This window comes from Sparus aurata, chromosome 13 (genome assembly GCF_900880675.1).
Source record: "Sparus aurata chromosome 13, fSpaAur1.1, whole genome shotgun sequence".
Lineage (NCBI taxonomy): Eukaryota > Metazoa > Chordata > Actinopteri > Spariformes > Sparidae > Sparus > Sparus aurata.
This window is the reverse complement of record NC_044199.1, coordinates 13,106,868-13,134,775: the sequence shown is the minus strand read 5'-3', so window position 1 is coordinate 13,134,775 and position 27,908 is coordinate 13,106,868. Positions and strand designations below refer to the sequence as shown.

Genomic DNA, 27,908 nt, shown 5'->3' with positions numbered 1-27,908 from the left:
TATGTTCATTTTTGGATAAACTTTTCCTTTAAAGGTTTGTATCACCACAACACAATGTTGCCTTTTTTGGGGGGAGATGTTTCATGGCTTTATTTATAGAACTGCTTAAGAGAGACAGGAAGTGGGGTGAAAGAGGGAGGATGTCGTGCAGAAAAAGGGTATTTGTACCGCTGCAGAGGTGACACAGCCTCTGTACATGGGGCACATGCTCTACCAAACCGGCCTACCGGGGCTTACCCCTTAATTTACCCTTTTATTCTAAATAGGAATAATAAAAAAGGCTCCAGCAACATATGGCTCAAACTCCAAATAATGCTATATAATGAAGAGGAACTTAAAAAGGTCCAAACAAGCGCAGTGCAGCAGTTTACTGTTGTGCAACATCAACAAGCGAAAGTAACCGTTCTGCCCCAGGGTCTCTCCAGTAAGAGGCGGAACAATAACAGCAATGATTTTAATAACAATGATGTTTTCGGGATATCCAACAAGAGATCCCACACCCACCTCGGGCCGGTTTTACATGTGCTGTTGTGCGCCTTGTGGAAGTCACACGGCAATGAAATGTGACAAGAAAAAGGTTCTGCAAGGCCGAGAGCGAGTGGCGATGGTAAAGGGTGCCGCTGCGCTCGCTCGCGCTGATGCCTCTTTTTGCTTGATCTTGGGTTATATGAGCGATGTAGCTCTCGTCTGCCTCTGCCTGCCGTGCTCTGAAACCCTCACGATTGGTATGCGTAAGAGAAGGTGAACTGGGGAAAAGTGAAGGGGAAAAGCATGGAAAAGGTGATGACAAGCGCAAGCATACCGAGTGACGAGAAGGTCCTTGCGTAACAGGGTATGATTGAGAAAAAAGTTTGGGGATACCATGATGATGCTGAAGTCTGACAGCTCTGGGGCATGAAACCATCCCACACACACACACACCTAGTCAGTGAGCTGTTTCGGTCTACGTTATACCTCACCTCTTGCCTGTCCTCCTTGCACCAACCACACACACAAAAACACCCACACTCTGAGGGGTTTAAACCTTCATTTGGGCCCCGCAAAACGTAACAGAAGGAGCGGAATACACACCCAGATAGACGACACGTATGGAGCAGCATGCGTAACCCTCGTTAGTATGCTCAGCAAGCCTCCCTTTTCTCCTGCGCCGTCCAGTCTTAAGCCTCCACATACATATACTTCTATATATAGAGCTATCAGTTCTCATCCGCTTCACACCACTGGCAAGGCACGTGCTCTGAGCTGCACACACGCTGCGAAAAGGGTGCAGGGAACCTCAGATGACCAGCATAGTAATGACTCTGAAACACTCGAGAAGGGTGCACACGTACACGTTTACATTGTTCCTGTCTCCAGTACATGTGATGCACACATTGCATGCACTGTTCGGCGCGAAACAAGAAGGCTGACCTCTATAACGTTGGTGTTTTATTAAGGACTGTCAGCTTTCTAGATAAGCAAACACATCATACAGACACATTAAGGGGCTGTGTAGACACCTGAGACGACGCACGCGCTCCTGTAAAGAAGAGGCTTATTGCTGGCAGCTCGTAGTAAACACGCAGGTCTACTGTGCATGCAAATCGCTGATTGATTGATGGTTTGAAAAGAAAACACTGGCGCTTCCTTTCAAAAGCCGTAACAGCTCCCCCAGCTGTCTTTACACCGCAGCTGGCCTCGGGGGAAGCAGGTGTGTGAGGCTAAATTGTGTGCCGAGTGCTCCTCTCCACACCGATGCTTTACATCCAAACGAAACAGACCAGAGGAGGAGCGCACCGACACACAGGCTTGAGTTTAAAAGCGTCGAGGTCACAAAAAAAAGGAAAGTAAAAAAATTAATCGTGTGTAGAAACGTAAAGATAGAGTTAAACTAAGGAGTAAAAGTGTGTCACAGAAATCATTTGAGGAGCAATTCAGTGATCGTAGGCTTGAAGTCCAATTAAATTGTCGCGATGAGCCCTGTACACCCCGCGCATACAGTTATATAATGTCCTCTGTGGCTCTGGAGCGGGTTTTCTGAAGTTGGAGAAAATCACCTCGACGATGTCATAGTGATAGTAATATGTAAGGATTTTTGCTGAAAACGTTCCAAATTAACTAAAATTATCATCAGAATGTGAAGGAATAACATTTTTGTGTTGTGGTTTAGTGATCAACTGGAGTACGTGTGCTAACCAGCTTCCCCCAGCCCATCCTGGCCTCAAAGCTCCGGTGCTAGCAGTGAGAACACTACCACCCCCTTGGCCCCTCGTCTGTCCAGTCTGAACCGCTAGCTGCAAGGCTAACTAAGCTAACTTTTCTAATGGCAGCTACAGTTGGCAAAAGTTAGCAGTTACTCTGGCGATACGCCGCCCCCTATTTGTTTTGAGTATGAATGCCACAGTTTTGTCTATAAAATGCCCCCAAAATTTTTGAAAAATTCCCAGATTCACAAAGTGTGACATCCTCAGATGGCCTCCTCTGTCCAGCCAACAGTCCAAAAGCAAAGACTCACAGAAAATCAGCACATTTTTGCTTGAAAGATCACTTAAATGATTAGCCGATTATCAAACTAGTTGGCATTTCATTTCCTTTCAATTGACTAGATCACAAAAGATTCATCGACCAATCATTGCAACTCTTAAGTACTCTTAAGGACTAAGATCTCAATCACACCACTCTCGTCTCACACCTCTGGGATAAACCACAGACATAATGCAGTGTTTCTGTGCGGTCAGTGAAGCATTTCATCTCTCCTCATTTCCACTCTGCTGCAAACAGAACTTCATCAAGAGATGCCTTACATGAATAACATCAAGGCGCGCATCCCCACAGCAGCGCGACTCCACTGAGCCTTGAGAAATGGATGCACGGGCAGCTCAGATCAGGAGACACGGTCCCCCCCCCTCCACATCCTGACGCAAAGCCAGTGTGTTCACACTCTCACACTGTCACAACCTCTTGAAATCGGACCAAATTCGCGGGGAATAAAGTCAGCAGTCTCTTTTTTCTTTCTGCTCACATTTGTGCTGCATTATGAATATCAAACACTCGACACTGGAATTCATCATTTGTTGTGTTTTTCAACATAAACAGAATTTTGCACAGGCAGTTCTAAGCCTGTAAACAACAGCAGAAGCAGGGGAAAATATACAGATCACATAATCCGTTTACAGCGCAAATTCAAACATTTAGCAGTTAAATACATTCAAAGGGAATATTACATGACGCACAGATTTTTTTTTTTTTTTTCACCCTCTTTCTTATCCTAGCCGACCCTCTCGCTCACCCAACAGAGAGAATTATTTCAGTGAAAGAGGAGCATGTGCCAGAGGGTAGGGGAGCTGATCCTGAAATAATTTGTTTCTTTAAATAACTGAGGGAATAGACGCTCTGAGCTAAACATATATTAACATAAACAGCTCCGTGTCGCCTGGGCGTTACAGAACCCCCCCAACCACAATGGCGTTTCAGGTGGGGTGAAGTTTAACAGACCTTCCGTGTCTCCGTGCGAGGGGCGTATCTATTCGTGTGAGTGTGGGAAAGGTGGTGTTTGTCATCATCTGGGTGTTTTTTTGGGAGTTAAAAAAAGGAAGAAGAAAAAAAAAAAAGGTCAAAGATACGGCCAAATACTCAGAGAACGATCTCAACAGAAGAATAGAAAAGTCTTAGCCATGAGCAGTTTTTTTTGCTCACATTACTCTGACATCACAGCCACACAGCCACACAGACACACACACACACACACACACACACACACAAATCAAACATGGCGAAGGATGTCAGAGATAAAATACATTTTTGTTTTTATGTAACATGCCCCGGAGTTGCAAGGAGCAGAATATCATGTCTCAGTGTAAAAAGTCAGCTCTTTTTTTTTCTTCTCATGCTGCTCATTCTAATCAGGCCTTGTGAAAAAAAAAAGGAAAAAAAAAAAAGGCCCTGGTCGAATCGTAAATGTGCATTGCAGCTCGTATTCCTAACAGGGTGGAAATTCATTTACTTAAGGGGATTAGAAATTCCATCATTTGTTCGTCATGCCGATGGGTCAGCAGATTTATGGTTCGCACATCCGTCAACCCTCTGCGCGTGAACCAGCAGAGCTCAGAGTCCTAAACCACTTTAAGATACTCCTTCTGATATAATGCAATCCAATCCAGCAAGGCCCCAAAATGACCCTGGAGTTGATTAAAAAAACTCTCTGATCTCAACACAAAGTAAATATTGTTTGCAAGGGTAGTGGTTTTTTTAGCGGGAAAGGTGCCACTCCTGCCTAACAATAAACCCACCATTTGTCATTCAACATTCAGTGCAGTTTGTCTTATATCCAGTGTGCACGGAGCACCGAAATGCTGCTCTGAAGGGGGAAAAAAAAAAAAAAGCAGGGAGGCCTGTGTGCTGACTAACACATTACAACGCACAGTCCGTATAGTCCTCTGGCAAGGATGATGTAGTGGATGACAAACGTCGTGGAGTGCTACCTTCTCCTCACACAGCGGGGACCGACTGACATAAGCGCGGCTAAAATTATCAGCTCGCCTGATCTCAGCCAAGCTGGGCAGGAATGTGTCACAGGAACCGCCTGAATCAACATATTAATACACGGCTCACACTCCAGCACGCAGGCACACACGAACACACAACACAGACACACAGGTGCACGCTCAGACTCACTGCCACAGAGGCATGTTAGTGGGAAGAAAAATATGGACGCACAGAGAGCAAATTAGGATTTGCCCAAACACAGAAACTGAGTTCAGTTACAGGGCCTTCTCGTATGAAATCTGTTGCATTTTTCTTCTTTAGCCCGGCTGAGATTGCAGCACGGCGACAGGGTTTATTTTTATTTAAAGAGGTTTGATTAAAGCTGATTGGAAGTGGGTTTTAATTTGATCCCAAAATGGCATTCGGGCTTTCCAAAACATCATCGTTAATCCACGGCACATGGCTACATTACAAGTTTTCTGTTTATTTAACCTCCTTTGCCCTGTGGATTTTTTAAACGCGCTGCTTGTTGTGCCATCGCCTCAAACACATCACATTATATTTGCTTGGGATGTGACTTATTCAGCCAAATTTAGGCCCATCACCACAGTCTCGATTCTCTAATGTCTAGTCCTACTGATATCATTTTTGCACTTTTCATTTCTGCAAACCAGATACATTAAAGGAGACACATTATGCTCAATTCCAGGTTCATCATTTTACGCGGCACTGTTTTCCCCCTCTGTCTGAAACGCTCTGTTTTAGCCCCTGTCTCTTTAAGGCCCTGCATCTGAATACCCAGTGTCCTCTTATTGGTCAGCCGACACACACCTGACCCAGCACCGCTATCAACAACAGAGCAGCTGCACGAAATGAATTTCTCACGTGCAAAACGAGCAGCGGTGTGTGACATGGTGACATAGTGTGATGTCACATTGTCAGGGAATGAAAGGCGAGATGACTGACGACACGTTGATCAGGAGCAGTGTTTTCTGTGACGTGCGGACTTTGACCTTTTTTGAGTTTCTAGATCTTTTATATGCACAGGAATCATATATTAAACACTGGAATGGACAGGAAACAACTGAAATAGCCTTATAGGTTACATATCTACGTTTAATTTGTATCATAGCAGCATCTACAATACATTATGTTTTAGCCTGACACCTGAGCAAGACAGCTGCCAAGTAAGAGACCTCTGTTCCTCCAGGTGGACTTTCAACATTTGAAAGCGCCGACATAACCAGGTAGTTTTTATGACACAGCTGAAACCTTTGCAGCTGAAAAAACTGGTGGTTTTTAACAAGATACCGGGACAATTTCCAGCAGGGTTTGTAGAGATAAAACCAGGTAAGCCAAAACGTTCATTCTGGCAGCTGGGTTGGTTGGAGATCAAGAACCCAATTTTATGCTATTATTCCACGCTAACAGGAACATTCAGTGCCAACATGAGGGACAGCGGGCCTCCTCTAGGAAGTAATGAACCAACACATGACTGGTTCAAGGATTACGATCAAGACACTGAACACAGGAACATCAATAGTGCTGTTCCAACAGATCAGTGAGTGTAAGTAATCTATCCTTTAGAACAATAGCCTTACCTCCTCCACTATCACAGGCCAGGGAAATACTATACAATGTTAAACATCCCCTAGGGCCTTTAAACCATAGTTAATTAAATTGAATCGCCAACACGCAAATCTATATAAAACCACAAAGGTCGGGATTGCAGGAGGGTGTCTCCCTGATGAACGAATATGACCAAAAATGCCAACTTCTTGCAAATTTCTCTCAAATGCGTAATACTGATGTAAAAAAAAAAATTATATGGTAAGAGCACAAAGATGATTGAATTAAGAATTTAAAATGTGAAATATACATAGCCATAACCTGAGCCCATAAGTTAATTGTGCATTTAGCCATTTTCATGCCCTGTACTGAGATTTATCCTGTTTGTTGTTGCAAATCAGTCCCTAAAGCATTTAATAAAATGTTTAACTGACTTAAAAAAAACAGACCAAACAAGGTAAAACAAGATTCTTTCATCACCGACGCTCTATGAAATACTAAAGAAAAGGCGCAATATGGCCAGTGCTATTACTGAGCCCCCCCCGAGGGATCCATCTAAATATATCCACATGCATCTCTGAGCATCGGACTCTAAGCTTTCACCACATGGCCCCCCCCCCACATGGCTGAGCGTGCTTTGGAAAACCCTGAATGCCCCACAGCCGGAGCGCAAACATGCATTCGCATATTTATTCTACACGTAAACACACATGTTTGTGTTTGCACGTATACAGGCACGTTCGTTACCAACGAGGCGAGTGACGTTATAGTCAGACAGCAGCCGCGCCTGCGGAATCTTTCATAACTGAAACGTTAAAGCAAGTGCACACAAAGCTGAACGTGAAGCACATAAAACACAACCTATGACAGCACAATGTGCATAGAGATTGACACCATAACGTGGAAGAAAAAACAAGCCTGTAATCACTACAGTCACTTCAACACGACCGCGAACTTAAGACAGTTAGATACAATGGTACAGAAAAGTTGGATTGGGATGTTTGGAAAAATCAATAACTAGAATAGAATAAAGAAAAGTCATTAACGCTATAGTCGCCTTCACAGCATTTACAGCGGAGTGTTTTTCCGACCAGACTCGTACAGAGTTCCCTGCCGATGCTGTTACATCTCCCAGAGGAACTCCTCGAGCTTTTAGACTTTCTTTTCTTCAGACTTCACAAAGTTTAAACCTAATGAGTCGGAGCTGCTCCTTTTTGTTTTTTGTGCCAGAGTACAAGTTTCTCTCATGGGCTCATATCAAAGCAGCATAAAAGGAAAATTCATTTTTACATCTATACTAACACTTGCACAAATATTTTGCCTGACCATGCAGAGTGGAGGAGGAATCCTGCTGCTGTTACCCATGGCAACATGATCACCTTAGAGCTGATCGAGACAGCGAGGACGACGAAGAGAGAGGCAAACCCTCACAGATACACAATTTACAACTGTCACAACCAAACGGGGTTATTGCTGCTGGTGTCATGTAATTTGTCACGGTGCTGGATGCCACTATTATATTGCATCCACTTACAGGAAGATGTCATGAAAAAGAATGTGTGTTTAACGTGAAAAAGCATTTGAAGGCAACATTTTAAATTGCGCCAACATCCCAGTGACGTGGCTAATGGATGTTAGCAGTTAACGTTTCAGCAAACCACGGATATGTACAAATTTGTATCTGTCCTAGTGCCACATTGACATTTCTACAAAACGTGTCATGTAACATTTGCATCACATGTTCATGGCCTGACTTTCATATCAGGAGGTGGAAAGGGACAAGGTCCGCAAGCCAGTGACCACAGTTCGAGTCTGCGTTCCAACATTTGTAAAGGTGACGCCACAGGATATTTTAAGGAAACCCTCGGGGCAATTTTTAGCCGCAGACCAGACAGGAATTGACAGGAAGTAGGGCTAGCTCCAGCTGTGTTTGTGTAGAAACAAAACAAGTATTTTAAATCAAAACATGATCTTGGCAATGTTTTTTCTAAACCTAACCTGGGCCATGCGCATAGCATTGCCACAACAGAAAAAACAAAAACCTGATCCAAGAGAAAAGTGAAGTCGCAACATAAAGAAACAGGAAGTCGGGTCAGCTGCAGTCAAGATTGTGGCGAAACGAAACCGGGTGTTTTTAGCGAGACCTCGGAACATCTCCGGCTGTGTTTGCGGCGACCACAACAGGTATTTTGAGCAAAAACGTGATATTTTCCTCAACCTAACCAAGCGTTTTTTTGTGCCTAAACCTAACCAGAGCATAACACAATGTTGTGACAAGGGAATAAAAAATGAAGAACTAACATGAGCTGAGTTGGCACACAGTGGCCGATGTGCATCAAGTTGTCTGATAATCCAAGCGTGCTGATGACTCTCCAACAATGACACCCACATCTTAAGAGAAAAAACAAGCCAGAGTGGTGTGTGTGGGACAGTTCTGACACAAATGGGGCAGAAAATCCCAGCAGTTACAGTATTGGCGACCAACTCATCAGTTAATCATTGAGTGTGTGGTTTACAGTTTACATCCCGGCCTGACTGACTCTCGCCCCTCCCGCGCAGATCCTGTGACATTCCTCCCATGCCAGCTGGACATTCCAGTCTCCACTTCCCCCCACAGCGACCAGAGGTGCCCCTGGATCATGATTTCAACGCTTTTTTTTCTCTTCTTTATAAATGTCCTTGTTTAACATCCAGCAGCTTTTCTGCACACATGTACAAGAGTGCGCACCTCTTGTCTTGTCTTGTCGGCGTCCTATTTAAAACGCGAGCCTGAGGTCTCTGCTCACATCGCACTGTATGTTGGCAGATTAGAGTGTGAGACTGTACCGTGAAACAGTGGAACTGTGAGAGATGAGGTAAGAGCTTGCTCGAAGCTTGATGTCAGTGCATAATTGATACTATCCAAGGAGTTTTGGAAGGTCTTCTCTGGGGCTGACAGGTTGCAGAATTTTGCTCATCCGTGCAGTGAATGCACTTCGAAATGACAGAAATCACCGAACCTATGGACCTTGGAGGGTTTTTCACGGGGCTGTCATGGTGTTGAATGGAGTTTTCTGTAACATAAAGCGGACTAAATGATATCAAATGGTCTAAATGCTCTTGTTACACACTCAACGCGACCAGTACTTTGTGAGAGACGTGCTGCATCAAGCTGCAGATCATAATTTCAAGTGTCTCCCCCCCCCCCCCCCCATCACCACAACACCTCAACAGCACAGATAGCTGCAGCCTATCTCTCCACTCATCTATAATCACAGCCAGGTCAGCCCCACAGAGCGCGTCCAACATTCACAAGCAGGAAAACAATTACAGTTTATGCTGCATGATCCAAACCCAGCACAGGCCCACAGGCATTAGTTGGCATACAAGACTGCATAGGGTGCATGATGAAGTCCAGGTGGGAGGGGAGAGGGAGACGCGAGAGGAGGGAAAGGCTGGCACCCTCCGCCAAGGGGGACCAAGGGTGTGAGATGGGGAATAAAGTGGAGGATGAAGGAATGAGCGCTGGGGATGGCAGGGGGAAAGAGCGAGGACGGGAGGAGGGTGTACTTACAGCAGGTTCCTGACAGATGAGGGGAGAGGTGCGAGGAAGTTTCAGCGCGCTCTCCTCCACAGGGAACCATATCCGTCCACAGAACCCGACATCGTTATTGCAGAAAGAGCACCTCACGCAGAGAGTCTGGGAGGGGAGGCAGGAGCAGGGCGTGTGTGTGTGTGTGTGTGTCAGCGAGTGTGATCCGGCTTTAACGCTTGAATGTGTGTGCTGGAGGGAGGGAAAGAGACTGAGGGAGAGAGAAAGAGAGAGAGGCTCTTTGGAGGCAAGAGATACAGAGAGATTGTATGAGCTGACTGGCTGGTGTGAAAATGGGAGGGGGCTGAACTGACCAATAGCGCGAGAGACGAGCAGAGTGAAGGGGAGATGGCAACAAAGAGACAGAGGTTTTTCTATGTTTTTTTTTTCTAATTGCTGCCCTCAGTCTGTCTTGCCTCTCTTGTCTTCCCTCCCTTTTTTTTTTTGATCTGTGTGTAAGCTGAAACTATCAAACAAAAGAAAAAGAAAAAAACGATGACGCTCCACATGAGAGAACCAGTCAGTCAGTGTGATGAACGGGAAAAGCAGCCCAGTCACTCTTTCTCTTTAGACAGTGTAGATGCAGGTTGACTAATGGGAGGAACGAGAGAGAGAAAGAAAGATGACCAAAGCCGGCCGGTAACTCAAACGACAAATGTGGAGCTTTTCAAAGAAAAAGACAGAGAAATAACTGAGGAAGTTATGGATGAGTAAGAATGATGTTGTGAAGTTTGCGTCTCCTGTGTGGCAAAGGGAGGGTGTGTGTGTGGACAGGGACAACTGTTAACAGCGCTGCCTGTGAGCGGAGGCATGGGCGAGTGTGTGCATGCGCATGGGGGTGGGGACCAAACCGTCTTCCCAGGATTTTGCTGCGGGAGCACCATGTTGCCATGGAGACTGCATCCAGTGCAGCAGAACATGCAGATGGCTGCTCTCTCTCTCTCTCTCTGCCTCTCTCTCTCTGAAACAGTCCAGTTTTGCCTCTCATCCCTGACCAGAAAAATCATAAAAGCTGCTCTCTGGTGCAGGTTTAGAAAAAAAAAGGTACAGACGAGCTTTTGACTCAGCATGAAGACAAGTATATATATTATACAGGGGAGAAAAGGTCCGTCCATCTCCTGTGATTTCGAGAAACTGCACAGGAAATACTACAAGACTTACCCTCGCAAAAGAATCATCTGGAGTGCTCATAATCATTCGGAAAGCACACATCTTCGTCGCGATTGCCGCTCATGCGAAGCTCATTTGAATGCAGTCTGAGAGGGCATATTGTAATGTGATGGCTGGAGCAGTAAAGGTGACGCAGAGACACCGTGGTTCAATCGATACCTCCACACCGGTGGTCCAGAGCGCAAAGCGGCCTCAGATTAACTGTCTCACAGCACTTTGATTTCATGTCACAATGTTGTGAAACGTGTAACCTCAATCTACTGTTTGTCTTTCTTCGGCCTTTTGAATCTTCCCTAGCCAATCGTTTCTTTTCAGCGCAAACTCAGCTCTAAGTCTGACTCATCACTTTGCTGGCGTAGCAATATATAAAAGGCTGACAGGAGCCCACAGTCCAAGGACAAGGACAAAAGAACAATTTTCAACTCTGTAGTGATATATTTAAAAACGGTTAACAGTTGAAAACTGTTGATATACACACACAGCAAAATAATGTAATTAATTACACTATAATACAGTCTATTTATCCGTAAAGTTATTTTCAATCCAATTTGTGTTTGTCCCTTTTTCATTGTTCATTGTCAAGTTTATATCTGCCATTTGTGGTCATATTTTATGGCCTATGGCATGAATGAGTTTTTCCTCCACATGTGCACTTCCCACTTATTAACGCAGCTTGTCCCCGCGTGATATACAAATAAACCCTTGTTGATATAAATGGAACTCACTGACAATGAATATTAACTTCGGTAATTTGACAACATTTACGACCAGTTGGCTGAATGTCATTGCATTCATTCATAAATGTCTGTGGCCTGAATGTAAAACTGGCAGAAAAATAGTTTTGCCTTAAAAGTTATATAAAATGGTACATACTGTAGTAGGCTACATGTTGCCTCAGTTGAAAATGTCTTATATGCTTTGGGAAAATGTTCAGCAGCAACGTGAAGCCATTTGCAGGTAACGGGCCTAAATATACGAAACCACTGGTGACCTAAAGAGGCCCCGGTCTTGTTGTTGTTCAGAAATAAGAACTGATGTCAATGTTAACATTTCTCTTTTAGATATAAAAAGGTTTAATGTAACACCGCCACTCAAACGTAGTGGCAGCTTTCTGCCCCCCCCCCCCCCCCCCCCCCCCCCCCCCCGTCTCCACTCGGAAATCTTTTATTAGCTGCTGTGCTACTTACGAGAGCGGGACTTGCTGGTAGATCATGGCGGATTTTAAAATCGGGCTAAAACCCTTGTGAATGTGGTCAGATGGGTATTAGTCACGGCAGAAAGAGGGTAGGTGAGGTGTGTGTGTGGGAGCCTGTATAAACTGGGTGTGTTAAGACGTCTTGCTCTGTTTCTAGGCCTAGTTTGGCGTCGTTTGCGCGAGGCCTTTGCGAGGGGCGCGTCACTCGAGGAAGGTAATGTTCGAATGATAGGAGAATACGTGTTGTTAGAAGTTATTTTTTCACGCATTTGATGCAAAAACCTTATTATTAGACTCAAAAATGAAGCAATTAGGCTCAACAGAACAGAACGTATTTTTCCTTGTGCAGTTGAGGCATTTCAGTGTGTGTTTAGCTGTACTTACCATAGTGTGTGTACCTCATGTACATATTGTGCATCTTTAGTCTCCCTTTTGCTCACCATGTACGTGTTTGCTCCTAATGTGTTATCAATAAAATGGTAAATGGTCTGCATTTTTATAGCGCTTTTCCAGTCAAACGACAGCTCAAAGGGCTGTACAACACATGCCACATTCACACACACATTCATACACTGATGACGGAGGCTGCCATGCAAGGCGCCAACTGCTCATCAAGAGCAATTTGGGGTTTAGTATCTTGCTCAAGGACACTTCGACATGCAACTAGGGGGAGCCGGGATTTGAACTGATGAGCTTCTGATCACTAGATGACCTGCTCTACCCACTGAGCCACAGCCAGAGCCAAAATAGTAGTATTATTAGTAAATGTGAAATTTTATAATATCATAATTTTCAGAGCAATATTTTGTCCAATAGGTGGAGTCGAAATGGAGTCAGTGTTAATGTTTTGTAATCAAGATTACCATGTTATCTTCTCTTAGCTTAGCGATCTCATACAGGATATATAATCTCCGGCAGAGTGCATCGTGGGGGTTCAGTACCAGGCTCAGTCCAGGGACTGTCTTAGTAAATTAGATGTTTAATTAACACGTATTACGACGGAAAACTCAATAAGTAAGTGGTTAAATGTGGCCCTGAGGCTTTCTCCTGTTGTCCAGTGATAAAACAAACGCACACAGACAGGCGCAGGCGTCTTCATGCCTAGTTAGGCCGCTACTGTCGAGCTCCTGTGACCTTAAAACAATCAGCTCCACCAAGCCGACCACAGATGATAAACCACAAACATTACAGTCTGACCGCTGTGAACACTGTCAGGAGGCTTCTTTCCTTGCAGAGGCGCGACACACAAATCTCAGACCGGACCCCCATGTTCCAGGCTGCCTGCTAAATCTATCGACTGACGGGAAGCAAATCTGGCGTTTCGATGTCTTAAAAGCAGTGAAATCAGAGCAATTGCGTGGAGAAAGACGTGCGTATTGACAGCCTCGCCGTCCGTTCACCTTGCTGGCAGCAGCGTGACATTTACCCTGCTAATCAATGTGCTGCTCCGGCTCCCCGGTGCTCAAGCCCGTCTCATCAGCGTAGACAGAAAACAGCGTGCATTCTAATCAGAGCGGCTACAGCTGAAGCAGGAAGGACATCAACATGGAGATGGCTAGACTGTCTACAAGGGGAATGATGAATACAGTGAATGTGTAATGTCACCTGAGTGACAACAAACCACGTGACTGTGAGAAGAGGAGATGTTACAGAAGGCACTGGTGATGTTGCCTGTGTATATGAACAGGGTCAGACAACAGATTTTCACATCCTCTGTGTGTGTGTGTGTGTGTGTGTGTGTGTGTGTGTGTGTGTGCACACTTACCCGTCCATTTTCCTATGAACCGGCTGAGTGAAGGTTAGCAGGTAAATGTCCTAGATTCTCCAGATGCTCCTCATCCAGCCTGTGTAGGAGATGGATGGATTAACAGACAGACCTGCAAACCAGAAAGAATCTTAATTACAAAAAAAAAAGAAACTGCACAGATTTATTTCAGTGTAAGGAACACAGGAATTCTGTAAATAGTTTTGTTTGTCCGCTCTACCGTGGACTCATTTCACAGCCTCTTGAACATGAACTGCGCCACACGCTTCCTTTCATAAGATGCATTACTTCGGTCCACATTTCACAGCTATGGCCTGGAGTCTCGAAGTGACACGATGATAAAAGGCATGCACGGTCTTAGATTTCTTACACTTGCAGTGATAAAAACATCTAAAATCTATTATCATCAGATGGGGCCCCTAACCCCTGGGCCAATAAAAGGGGCCCACATGGTCTATTTGTGTCGGTTCCAGGGTCCCTGGCATGAAAGAGAGTCAGAATAACTGTTGTATAGGGCCGACTATAATTCTGTGGAGGGTCTCTGTGGATGTAAAAGCAAGAAGTTCAAAAATGGAATGACAGAAGCTGGTGGACCAAATCAGAAACAGCCTCTGTTCAATTGCACCATCTAGTGACTGAATGGGGGCCTCATCACCTGCTGCAGCATCTTAACATTTTCCTGAGCGGACCTGCTGCTGGGGTCTGTCCTCTTGTGTACTGTGCGTGTAATCTGCAGTGTGATCTCACCTTTTGGCTCGTCTTGTTTCTAGAAATGTGTAAACGCTAAAATGTAATTCAGTAAGATAATGAGCTGTAAGAAGAAAAAAAATCTCTTGTCTTAGCAGACAGATTGAACATTATGATGTCCTGACATCTGAGAGGAGCACTGAGAAATGTCCTGCGCTGTGGTATTTTTGGACGGAGTTGGTGTGCGTCAGTGAATGGACAGAAGCGGACTCAACCGGTATAATCAGTCGTTTGTCTATGTGGCACCAGACCTCGTGGCGCAACGGTAGCGCGTCTGACTCCAGATCAGAAGGTTGCGTGTTCAAATCACGTCGGGGTCAAATCTTTGATTTCATTACCAAGTGAAATGAAAGCTTTGGCGATCAGCTGGTTATCTGGACGCAAATCGTCAAATGCAGAAATCTTTGCTAACACTATTTGCAGCCAACATATTGCCCCAACCCCAAACTTCTCCTGATGTAGCAAGACTTATCTTGTATATCTTATATCTATCTATATCTATATCTACATCTGTCTAAATCTATATCCATCTATTTCTGTATCTATATCTATCTAGTTCTATATCTGTATCTGTCTATATCTATATCCATCTATTTCTGCATCTATATCTATCTACTTCTATATCTATATCTACATCTGTCTAAATCTATATCCATCTATTTCTATATCTATATCTATCTGTCTATATCTATATATCTATGTCAATGTCTATATATCTATCTGTCTATATCTACATCTGTCTGTCTATATTTATATATATATAGGTCTAAATCTATGTATCTAGACTATGTCTATGTCTGATAGATGGACATAGACATAGATAGATAGATATAAACAATGTCTGTATCTATCAGTCAATATCTTTATCTATCTATCTGCCTATGTCTATATCTATCTGTCTATATGTGTTTATGTCTATGTCTATATCTATCTGTCTAGCTCTATATCTATCTGTCTTTATCTATATATGTATGTCTATATCAACAATGTCTGTGGGTGGTATCACAGAGTGTATCACAGAGGCTGCGCACTTCAGTGGAGTTAGGAGTGTCGGCTGAAAACCCAAAATGTGATTTAAAATGCGTCTTTGGCAACATTTCTCAGCGCATCACGAGTGGATTCTCTCCAACCACAAATCTGATTACAACACTTAAACAGCCCAATTCCTCAACTGTGGCTGTCATGGTGGATTAAGTTTACAGCACACTGTGGTCTGCTGTTGTGATACCAAGGAGCAGGGAGGTACATTTCGGCAGGCCTGCTTTTTGAAACAAGACCCTTTTCCTGAAAGACAATTTGCTTTAGGTCATTTTTAGATGCACACAGACTAAAACCATGGAAAGAGTTTACTAAGTTTACTAATATAGGTCACAGGTGGTCTTTGAAAACAATAAGAATCTACCTTTTCGCTGCGGCAGCCAGTTCACACTTTAAAAAGTATCCAGGATTGTCACTGTTGTAAATCCTATTGAGCTCAGCTCCTGTTCATTTTCCTCCCGTGTTTCCTCTGTCTTTGAGACACTGGCTTCCTCTGTCCTCTCACATGCTCTTCTTTGCTCTCTGCTTAAATGCTTTCCCACAATACAACTTGCAAGTCTCCCTCCCTCTCTTGGTCCAAGTTTTCCCCCACCCCACTGCCTTTCTCTTCTCTATTCATGCCCGTTTCTCATCTTTCACCGGAACACGGACACACTGACTGTGACCGCACAGCTGATTAGCATAACCCCGGTGACTGAGAGAGACAGCGGGTCACCTCGAGTCCTCAGGAGCTGACTCACATGAGACGGTCCTCAGCAGCACACAGTGTTGTATCACAATGGCCTGATTGTATTCTAGAGCTCTCGTTTTACATCTAACAGGTCAGTCGCTGCTGACGCAGTGCTCAGCCCCAAGTTCCAGACTGCTGTTATCTCTGCTTGTGCACAAGGCTGTACTTTAAGATTGTGTTTAACTAACAAGGACAGATTACATGCTTATAACTATGTGAAAAAAATCTCACTTTCATTGTCAAAAAGCAGCCCATATTTTCCCCTCTTTTCTTCTATTCATCGAGCCCCGTTGATTCGAAATGCCAGGCGACTGAAAATGTCCCTATTGAGCGCTTGCCAGTGGGAGGGATGGATGTGGGAGGACAACAGAACAGTCAGAAAGGAGCTTGTATTGAGCAGTTTGTTCAAGAGAGTATTATTACACTGCGAGGGCTCAAATGAAATGGCTGTAAACAAACCCTGTTGCCCAAGTTACACAGCTGAATGTCTCTTTCTCCTCTTCCCATTCGAAATCACAGCCACTGCTGAGCAGAGACATCAGGGTGGCACAGTGGTGGAAGGACAGAGCCACTAGAGGCCAGAGGAAGGGCCAGCAACACCCACTGTGGGATCACCAACGGTAACGTGTCCTATTTAAAGTTGTTGTAAGGACAGCAGCAGCAAAGAGTTTGTCCTTTAAATAAAATTCAATGTGATTTCTTTCGTCTTCAAGGTTGTCTTGTTGTACATATCTTAAATGTTTTACATTTCTACATCCCAAATCCAAACCACAACCATACAAGCGTTAAAACCCTTACCCTATTTACCATCCTAACCCTGACCCTAAAAGTGTTCAAACGCTAACTTTAAAACCCAAATCCTAAGAATATTCAAACCCTTGCCATAACTAAAATCCTAATCCTGACTCTATCAGTGTTCAAAACCAAATCCTAGAAGTATTAGGACCCTAACCCTAGAACCCTAATCCTGACCATAACCCTCAGCAACAGTCAAGATTTGGGTGTTCAAACCCTAACCCTAATCTTAAAACCCAAAATCCTGAAAGTATTAAAACCATAACCTTAAAACCCAAATCCTAAAAATGTTCAAACCCTTACCCTAATACTAATCCTAGCCTTGACTGATACCCTAAATCCTCTGCCACCCCATCAACTGCCTTCCAGCCAGACTGGCAGGACAAAGAAATAATAGATGAGTGAAAGGCAAGTACTGGAAACTAAGCAGGCGGCACTAATGAGACACGAGTGCAAGTCAGACTTTCAAGGATAACATGAAAGGGTTGGATAAGTGAGTCATTTCAACCAGAGGAACGAAGAGCATATTTAATATACATGTACAATTAAAAAAAGGTAGAAAGTCACCCTTTATTGCACAAGACAAGACAAAGACAAAAAAAGACAAAAAGAGAAAAAGATGGTTTAACCCCCCACAAACCTTTACAGTTCTAAGCAAGTCCCCATTTGCCTTGGTTCCATTGAAGGAAAAAAACAGTAAAAAAAAGACAAACACATGTTAATCTAAAACACAAAAAAACGACAAAGTTCGGACTCTGTCTGAATACAAAGTTTTAATCAGGTATTAGATCCTCTGAAGTTTCGTTCTTCCACATTGCCAGGCCTACTTCTGCCTCCGATGCGCCTGAAGAAGGATATAAACCCTGAAGTGCTCACTTGCCCGTCTACATGAGAGACTCCTGCTCTTTTCTCTCTCATACTTTCCGTCCTTGATCCATAGGAGTATGACCGTTGGGATATGCTTCTCTGGAACAAGTGTCCCAGCCGGAAGCGGGATGCTGGAGATGGCCTGGTTTCATCCATGGAAACCGACCTGAGCATTGGACCCTGTGACACAGCTCTCTGACTGGGGCACTCGGGTAGAGAGGCGGAACCGACAGATGGGGATGTTTGATTGTCCCGGTTGGAGGAAGTGGGGAGATGATTGTCTTTGTCACTCTCCCAGACTCCATCATCGGGGTCATCTCCAGCAGACATTGAGGATAGTCTGCGTCTGTGAGCTTGTCTGTTTTGTTGGAGTTGGTTTCTTTGGGAGCAGGTCAAGGGACTCAGGATAGTCCACGGGGACCCTGCATCCCCATTGTGCGGGAAGAAGTGGTCTCTGGTTCTAGGTTGAGGGGTGCTTGGGGTAGCTGGTGTGTTCTGCTCTCTCTCTGACCGAGGAGGCGTGCCTGAGACTGTGGTTCCATTCAGGCTGCTTCTACTGCTTTGGTAGCGGAGCACCTTCCGAGTTATCTCACGCATCTTATCAGCTTCTCCCTCGTTGTCCAGCTGCTCATTCTCTTTCTGCAGTTTGGGCTGCTTCTTCTCGGGCCTCTCTTGCCTAGTAGGGGTTGTAGCCGCCGTTTTTTCTACTGATGGAGTGATCAGAGATCTGCGTTCAGAGGGGGATCCCTCGACTGGAGGCAGCGTGTTCTTTTTGCATCGGGTTAATCCCCCTGGAATGGTGGAGAGAAAGCTGTGCAAGGCAGACTCCAAACTCGAGTCCTGATCAGGAACGCGTCCTGGGCAAGACACTGTGGAGCGTCGTTTCACTGAAATACGCATGCTCTCCGACCGCCGGCGCCTCTGCTCTGCTGCCTCCCGCTCTCTGTTTTCCTACAGTCATGTAAAGGAGAGGATACATATCAGATGCAAGAAAGTGCTAACTCATGACAGAGTACCCCATACAGGGTCCAGTGTGTGTGGGAAACGAATGATTCTCATTTTCAGGTGATTACACACCAATGGAAACATAATAATAAATGTTATATTCCGTTTCTGCCAGTAGATCCCATCAACCTTACACACCTGGACCTTTTAAGCAACACTATGTAACTATGGGCACTGTGATGAACTGGTGACCAGTTTAAGTGGACCTTCCTCCAGACATGAACACAGGGTTGCTTTCAATTTAAAAAAACAACAGTATAATTCTCTCTATACTTACCCGTACAGCTGTGTCGAACCGCTTGCAAAATGAATGAAAGATGGAGCAGCACTCCTCCAGTTTGAAGGTAGCAGGGTCTTCGCAGAAGTACTCAGCGACAGTGTTGCTCAGAGCATTCAGCTCCTGGAGATGGGACCCCACATCGGCCAGCTTGGCCTCAGCCCTCTGAGAAAATGACAACATGAAAGCGTATAAAGAAGAACCGAAAACAAAGTATTTCAGCAGCTCGTCTTTGTGCTTTTCCAACAACACGGGAGAAACTTTACCATGAGGAATGTTTCCATTTGTTGTAAGAGGCCAGGCTGTCTGCCGCTGTACAGTTTCACTTCCTCGATCTTCTTGATCTCTTTCTCAAAGTCTGTGATTACCTCGTCTTTGCAAATTCTGTTGGCGAGCAGCATCACGTCATTGGCATTACAAAACTGTTCGACCAGAGTCAACATCAGAAATGAAAACATCTGACACTGTGGTTATTGAAGAAAACCAAACCACGCTGAGCGAAATATCCGGCTAGATTGTCACACTGCTAGTAATTATGCAAGATATAAAATCTTAGATTACTTGTTTTTAATCTTTGCATTAATGGTATAATCTTAAATTGATCATGGACATGTCTTTTTTGTCTCAACTAGTCCAGGAATCTTAAAATTGAGTGAATAAATGTTAAAATAAGCTATTTTAGTTCTAGCTCTAGCTCTCTCCAAAAATCTCACCAAAATAAAACTTGTTTTAAGATTCAGCAGCAACCTCAATTTACTTGATGTAAGAATAAGACATAAAGCATCTGTTGAAAATATCATGTATTAAATAGAAAGCCTCAGACTTCTAAAAACACATGTACACACAAAATGGAAGAGAAACCTCTACCTCAACCACAACTCATGATACAATTACACATCCTCACGCCCATTTCTATGGGCAATAATATCACAAAGACTATATTTTATTGGCACAAACACACTGTGAAGATGATAGAAAAATATGAAGTGTAATCAATGAGCTCATGTACCTAACCCTGCTTAAAAAAAAGCAATCGTCTTAAATTTGACATAAAAAGTGTGCAGCAACCCTGACCCACTGTTTCTGGTGTACAGTGAATGTCATTATATGCCGTTAATAAATGTTGACGGTACTCATACTTGCCATCCTGGTTGTGATTCAGTTAACATGTATATTCTAAGAACAAGAACTGGTTTTAAGGTTTTGGTTTTAGTTTTAATATGGATTTAGGTTTATTTCAAGATGAGCCTTAATTTGCTAAAATTAAGAAAACATTTTTTTAACAAGAATTATTTGCTTATATTCAGTATATTTCACTTATTGTTGTGCTGTAGGAAGTTTGATTTCCAGTAATTTGATCTAATAATCAGCCATTTCTGCTTATTTTAACCCTTTAGAATACTTATCAGGGCCTTCTTATTTTTAGATTTAACAATCTTATTTCAAGATTTCTTGCCAAGTAAATTTAACTTGCTGCATGGACAGATAATTTCTCTTGTTAATAATAATAATTTTCTCCTCAAATTTAGTGTTTTTTTCCCTTTTTCCTTTTTTTTTTGGCTACCCTTATTTGCAGTGCAGGGTACTCGTGATATATACCTTGCCGCCGGCCCGATGTTTTCAAGCTGGCTGGGAAAAGTCAGCAACTCTGCGTCGATGTCCTCTGCTTGCTGTGGGTGAGAGATAAAGGAAGGTATAGCAAAAGTGAGTAAGGCAGGAGAACAACTGGTACAAAACAGTTCAAGGACATATCATGATAGCGGGGGGGGTGTTTCAGTGATTTCAGAAATATTTTATTCAGTGAGCATCTGTCCCAGGGCTCCTCCTCCTCCTCCTCCTCCTCCTCCTCCTCTTCCTCACCTTGGCAACATAGTGCATGAGGTTCATGCCAGGCTTGTTAGCCTTTGTGTCTGCCAGCTTGAGCAGAGAGGCCATTCTGAACCCAATGGCATTGGCGCTGTAACCACCCTGAATGAAAAAATATTCCAACAGTCATTTCATCGGTATAAGACATGCAGAGTAAAACACCTGGGGCGGCTTTGTATCAAGATGTAAGACATCAATGTAGGCCATGAAAAAAACATAATTCTTAAAGAAAAATACCAACAGCGTTCATGTAATTCCCGGCTTTTAATACCAGCCGAATTACTGAGTGGAGGTCGTCACAGTTCAACAGCTCTGAGCGGAGAGAATGAAAAAAAGATGGAGACAAAAAACCTTTATATAACTGTAAAATGAGAACTGGAGGTTGTAAAAGCTTTGGTGGACGTATGTGCAACATTACCATTAGCTCCTTTGGTCATGACAGCAACAGAGCTCTTTACCTCTTCCATAAGAGGAAAGAATTCTTCCCTCAGCACCATCGTTTTCAGACGTTCCTCATAGCTGGAAGAAGGACACATTAACACAACGGAGCAAACTGTTGTCCTTTTATCAGTTTTATTGACCGTTATTAGTCGAGATAGATTTAGACGAGTTCAAATCTTCAAAACTGTCAGATCATGCACACAGCGCAGATTTCCTCAAAGAATGCACATGTTCACTGTTCACGAAAAGAAGTGTTAATATGTGTCAAATATATATTTGAACGTGGAATTAAATATTTCATAAATATTCTCATTCTGCGCAAATTATCCGTGTGAGCTTCAGTTTGACTAAAATTAAAAGCATATGTTACCTTCATCAAGGTGGCTCACCAGCCTAAAAAAAGGGTGGCGTACTCAATTTCAAAAAGGGAAAGGCCTTTGGAAAAAATATCCACACTCACCCCGGCACTTTAACCAACTGCACCATGAACCGGTCGGCCTCGGCTAACTCGGAGAGGTTCCCACTGAACGACAGCAGCCGCTTCACCTGTGCATTGACACAGTTTTGTTAACATTCCCTCCTGTAGATTTTACAGGATGAAACTGTAGAAAAAAGGGGAACTGGGGTGTGTGAGTATCAGATGGTCATCAGGGCAGGTAGCATGACTGACCTATATGAAGCATTGGCAGAAATGGACACGATATACTTTTACACAGTGATAGCAAACAGATCCTTCTGGCCAATATCTTTTTCTTTCAAATAGAGAAACATGTAGTATCTACAAACAACCCAGGAGGCTGTGGTAGTTCTTATTCCAAGGCACTTAAACTTATTTAATGCATACTACACCAAAGTAAAAAAAAAAGATGAGCAGAGAAGACTGGAGCTGTCATCACCTCACTTTCTTCTGGCAGCAGTTTGCAAAGCTCTTTGAGTTTGCCCGTCCCAAATCTGAGCCAGTTCCCTTGACTGATGTCCTGCACCATTTCCGCCACTGGCCTGCAGAGGGAGACAAAATACAGCGGCAGTCATAAGCGGCAACTTGTGCGGCCCGAAACACTGCTACAACCATCACCACTTATCGAACATGAAGTCACGCCGTTTGTTTTTCCAACCTTGCTGGCTGCCACTGGTTTTCCGCTCATTTCAGAGCAGTGTGAAAAAACAAATTACAATCATGTGCTGCTTTATTTTTTCTATTCTATGATGTGGTTCCAGACCACTCACTGATATGAGCAAGGCCCCAGGGTGTTGTATTGAAGTGCAATGCATTGCAGTGCAGCTCAGAATAGAGAGGTGGCTGCTGAACAGCACGGCAGTCACGAGGTCAAACCCTGAAGACGGACAACGACCAAACATGGATGTCATTAAAATAATTGTAGGAATTTCGCGGCTTATTGCATTCAAAAAGTTGTTAGATACTGGATGTTGCAACTTCATGGTTGTCTTCCGCTGCAAAAGAGTGTGGCAAGTTACACATTTTAGTTTCATTGTGCAAATGTGTGCAGCGGGCTGCCCTAACAATGTATGTGGTCTTTGTCTTAATTATAATTAACTTATTTTTTTACATTTCACTGTTGTGTTTTACAGGAACTCTCTTCTGACGTAGCGGGGAAAACCTGAATGCCTGTTGAGATATTCAGGCAGCACGTCACAGGTTTTTTTTTTTTTTGTGCCCATCCAATGTCAAAAAGCCTTCACACAGCATCATCGAAAGCGCGCTTTCGTCAGTACCACAATGAAACTGACGCAACTTGAATTTGACTAAGATGCCGAAGCAGACATCACCACTGTACTTGGGTGTTGACACACATTGGGAGGTCATTTGGTATTCAAATTGGGGAGCTGGGTGAACCGCGCGCTGAAGGTGATATCATCTTGATAAGGTTCCGACACAGAAAGTCCAGTGTTGAGTAAAGTAGGTTAAACCCTCTACTTAACTCGAAACCTCGTCTAAAAAAAATATACCTCGATACTTTCGGCAACTAAACGCAACTGTCATTTGTAGTATCACAGTTTGGATGTCTGAAAGACCCCTTATTTTTGTCCCCCCTCATCAAACCTTTGCAGTTTTTGTTTTATTAACTTGTTAAAATCTATCTAAAACAGAATTCTGTTAACAACCAGCTCACAAAATCAAGATGATAAATACCCCAAGAATCATATTCTCACAGTCAAACATCAGCTGAGTGATATATTGACCGGGCTCTAACTGTGTCTTCCTGACATCCCGCTACCAGTCCTACACACTCGCCTGCGATGCAAAGTGCAAACAGTTCACAACACCTCTCTGTATTTTCCACAAAATGCAAAATCATTAGCAAGTACCATCAGTATTCAGTATTCAGGATACCTGACCCCTTGAACTTGAAATGAACTGGTCGTAACTCAAGACACATAACCGAAGGGGCACAGGGGAGATGCAAAGGAAACACTTATCCATCACTGGTTCTTGAGCCCTGGCGAGCACAAACGACTGTGTTAGTGGTTAAGTGGGGACCCAACAGGCAGTTGTTCCCCTGTTGCTACACTAGAGACTGCAGTTTTTAAAAGGAAACGACTGCTACATAGGAAGAAGCAGGGCTACGTCTCTGCTGGACGTATCTTCCCTAACCTCTGCTCTGTTCAGCCTCACCTATTATTAGGTCACGTTATCATTTAAGTATTAATAGAGTCGGTCATGTTTGTTAAAACAAATGTTTTGTTCTCCATGTTACAAATGAGAGCTCTCAAATGACGTTTAAAAAGACATTTCCACTTATTTGAATATGGTCCACCGAGATAAAAGAGCTGTCGGCTGTAATGGCTGGCACAGTGGACGTGAGTCAAGATCTGTTTTTCTGACTCTGCGTTTGACGTGACAGACATGTCGTTTTGTCAATGTGTTTCATTCTTTTGTTTGTAAATCTGACGTGCTCTTTCACTGAATCGCTCATTTCCATCTGTATTGCCGTCTTTTAGCTTGAAGCTCGGCACTCCTTACCTCTTGAAATGTTTGAGGAAGATCCCGATATTCATGCTCTTTTTCGAGTCGAGGATCGTCACCTAAAGACAAAAGGAGCAAAAAAGGAAAACACTACTAGTCTATATTCAGTTGTACATTGCACATAATGTTTGAGGAAGCACAAGCACTCCCAGACGTGTTTTCACTTCAGCGAGTTCCTCAGTGACGACATGGTTGGTGTGGAACTTTTAAAAAGCAGTTCCTATTTGTGTGTTTATTACTTCCCTTTGCCAACCAAACATTGGGACGGTCAGTATCGGTTACTGGAACTCAACCTTCACCGTTATCTAACAAAGTTTCAAATATGGCCTGAGTGCGGCCTTCACCCGTTTACCTGAGGCTCCTGAGGAATCTCTGTTCCATCACACTTCAGACCCATGACCCTCGAGTTGCGTAGCGAAGCCCGCTTGTCAACGTGGCTGAACAGCTCCTCCATGCTCCGAATATCCAGCACGAGGTCCCTCTGCTGCCGCTTACACGTCCAGACGTTCAGTTTGCCCAGCACACGCTGGCTGGGGATAGTGTCCCAGTTCAGTTTCTTCATGGAACGTCGCCGGTCACTACGGGAGTCAAAAGGAGGGGGAGGAAGAAGAAGAGGTGGAGGTGGTGGTGGTGGTGGTGGAGGTGGAGGAGGAGGAGGAGGAGGAGGTGGTGGTGGTACATTGGTAACACACATGACGGTAGGCTCAGGGGAAGATGACGAAGATGATTGGGGATCTGAATCTTCCCGAGCATCCGGCGGAGAAGGTAAAGAAGAACAGTTGGGAAGCGAAGCAGATTTCAAAATAAGCACTCCCTCCATCTGTATGTCTCAAATCCAGGAGGTGACAGGAGCAAGTGTCCCAGTGTCTGCCACTCAGATCTGAGGAGACAGAGAGACACACATCTATGAAATATGCAGTGTTTCAGTCAACAGACAGCCACAGATGTATGAGGCACGTGCCGCTGTTAAAGCCATGGAGGCTATTCAGTTTCAACATATATCAACATCACAACCAAGTGATGGAACTGCATAATCAACAAAACATTATAAACATCACGTTGTGCTTCAAAAGTCTGCCCAAAGCCTCTTTGATTTCAGCAAAATGCCCTAACTTCTCTGTCAAAAATCCAGTAATTTAAATATTTAACCAAAGAATTTCCTTGATCAGTTTCTTTTACAATTCAGTTATTCTTTTGAAAGACTTTTTGAAGGTTGTCAACATTGTATTATCTCACCTCACTCATAGAAATACATGTTCAGTGTCGTTTTGCCCTCTTCTCTTCCTCGATCTAAGATATAAATAAAATGTCCTCTCCCATAATTATGGTTGTTCCGTATGTCGGTGCAATACGAAACTCCATAAAGAAAGTCTCGTTTTTAAATATTTCCTTCTTTACAGCAAATGTTAATTCCCCAAACAACTTGAATTATACCTTGTATTACTTAATAGAACCAAGAGGTGTATTCGGCATAGATGGCATCCAGCAAGCAGAATACATGGACAGACAAACGTAACTTTCTACACCGTTTGACGCTGATATCTGCTGCTTATTTACGGTAAGGGAAGCTGCAGAAAATGACAGGCGCATCAACTGGAATTAACTGCGTTCATACTGAAACACATCCTGTGTGATGGGATGTTGTATGCCGATTGTTAATGTTGACGGGAGAGACTCCGAAAGTGCTGTCAAAATATGTTTGTGCGCTTTCTGACGAACACGGCATCATTAATTTGACATTTTTCAAACCGAGTTTCGCTCCCAATTCTTTACATTCAATGAAGGGCTTACATCCTCCCAAAAAAAATATCCCCTCGCTGAACCGATCGTCCGGCAACAAAAAATGGGACGGCGGTGACACAGATGAATGTTACTCACCGTGTTTTGAAAACGTAGGCGAGCTCTCAGGTTAGATCCTCACTCAGATGTGACCTCGTGTTCCCGCACAGCACCCACAGTCAGCCTGCCTCACCAGCAGCAGTCACAGGTGACGGGATCGCCTCCACCAATCACAATCAAGTCAGCTTCCAGGTACGGGGGACGCCCTTTAGGAAGGAGGCAAGGGAAAAGATGGTTGCTGTTGGCTTCCGTTTGGTGATCGACGTGGTTTCAACTGATTCTAATACCTGTAAACAAAAAATAAAAACTAAATTATATATATATATATATATTTTCTATTTTCTATTTAAATATAATATTTATATTTTGTAATGTATCCTGTTGGGGTAGATTATGGGAAAAACAGACCTTCTACACTTTTGCTCAAATTATTTTATTCAAAACACTACCATGTACCATGAAATGTATTTCTGTACACGAAGAAGGTCAGAGGAAAAAGTGGTCATATATTTATAGATGTGCAAACTTAGCAAAAAAAACCCATTTAATTTGCAGCAGCTTCCAGGTATGGGGGACGCCCTTTAGGAAGGAGGCAAGGGAAAAGATGGGTAACTGTTTGCTTCCATTTGGTGATCGACGTAGTTTCAACTGATTCTAATACCTGTAAACAAAAAATAAAAATAAAATAAAAATATAAAAAATTGTAATTTGCAGCAAAACTTGTTAAAATGGTTAGAAATTAAACTCAAGTTTTAAACTCAAAAACAAGTCTCATATCACAATAACGATGTCTTGATTTATTGTCCCGTTTCCTGTGACAGTTGTCTTGATAATAAAACAAGGGTATTTATTTACAGGGGACACATATAATGATGGTTGATATAAAAACTGTTAAAAAAAACTGTTAAAACTGTTATCTGTGTACAATCGTAATCAAAAGCTTAAAGTTTTATCCGACTGAATCGAGATGGTTGCTTCATGCGACAGAAATCCCAGTGGCCTACAGTGCGACACATCATGACATGGAGGAACAAAAGAGAAAAAGACAGCCAGAGAGCATTTGAAAATGTGTACTTTTAATTTTGTTCCCTCGGGGTGGGGTGGGACTTTTCAGGATCTGAGTGAGGAATGAAGGCAGAGTATCACATCAATCAATGACACGGCTCCATTTATCGTCTTTAAATACCATTATGTGCAATCATTCATACATACAGTACAACACACCAGCTCAGCCTAGAAAACATTGATTGTACACAAATAAAACATCTAATCTTTTATAAATCTTGGTTCTCTCTTGGCAACAATGTAAAGACTGCTAGCAGAGTGACTTTAAACTCTTATCACGCTTTTTTTCCCATTTTTACTGAAGGTTTCACAACTTTGAGTCAAAATAAAAATCCTATTGCCATTCATCTTGGTGTTGGGGTTAGGAATTTCAAAGGGGCAGGTTTGGAAAAAGAGGAGTCACATTTAGTTAATATTGCTGTGTGGCGGTCAAACAGACCAGGAGCTGGCCAGCAAAATTGCAATTTTACATCTTTCCGAGTGACTTTCTTTCAGCCAGAATAAAAATACACCCATTT

The 27,908-nt window shown here is 43.4% G+C and overlaps 2 protein-coding genes and 1 non-coding gene across 7 annotated transcripts in view; 1 reads left to right on the top strand and 2 right to left on the bottom strand.

Moving 5' to 3' along the window:
- trim3b (tripartite motif containing 3b) overlaps positions 1 to 16,097 on the bottom strand; it is a 35,481-nt gene extending 19,384 nt beyond the window's left edge. Inside the window, exons 1-2 of one of the 5 annotated variants that reach the window (XM_030438122.1) lie at positions 15,884 to 16,097; positions 13,735 to 13,846 (exon numbers count right to left, since the gene is read on the bottom strand). The gene's annotated coding sequence lies outside the window, so the exon portion shown is untranslated. Of the gene's footprint in view, positions 1 to 8,334; positions 9,066 to 9,586; positions 9,846 to 13,734; positions 13,847 to 15,883 lie in introns of those variants that run through there. The other 4 variants (XM_030438126.1, XM_030438128.1, XM_030438123.1 and 1 more) reach the window with 4 other exon arrangements.
- Positions 14,730 to 14,801, top strand: trnaw-cca (transfer RNA tryptophan (anticodon CCA)). Its single transcript has one exon. It is a non-coding gene; the product is annotated as a tRNA-Trp (tRNA).
- Positions 16,098 to 17,594: 1,497 nt separating the features above from the next.
- On the bottom strand, positions 17,595 to 26,547 carry fhdc3 (FH2 domain containing 3). Its single transcript, XM_030437206.1, has 12 exons — positions 26,365 to 26,547; positions 24,839 to 25,366; positions 24,484 to 24,545; positions 22,397 to 22,499; positions 21,961 to 22,046; positions 21,478 to 21,578; positions 21,301 to 21,371; positions 21,054 to 21,161; positions 20,793 to 20,863; positions 19,460 to 19,577; positions 19,194 to 19,358; positions 17,595 to 18,862 (listed from the first exon to the last, which is right to left on the bottom strand). The coding sequence occupies exons 2-12, from the start codon at positions 25,304 to 25,306 to the stop codon at positions 17,822 to 17,824; spliced, it is 2,394 nt and encodes a 797-aa protein (XP_030293066.1). The 5' UTR covers positions 25,307 to 25,366; positions 26,365 to 26,547; the 3' UTR covers positions 17,595 to 17,821.
- Positions 26,548 to 27,908: the final 1,361 nt, after the last annotated feature.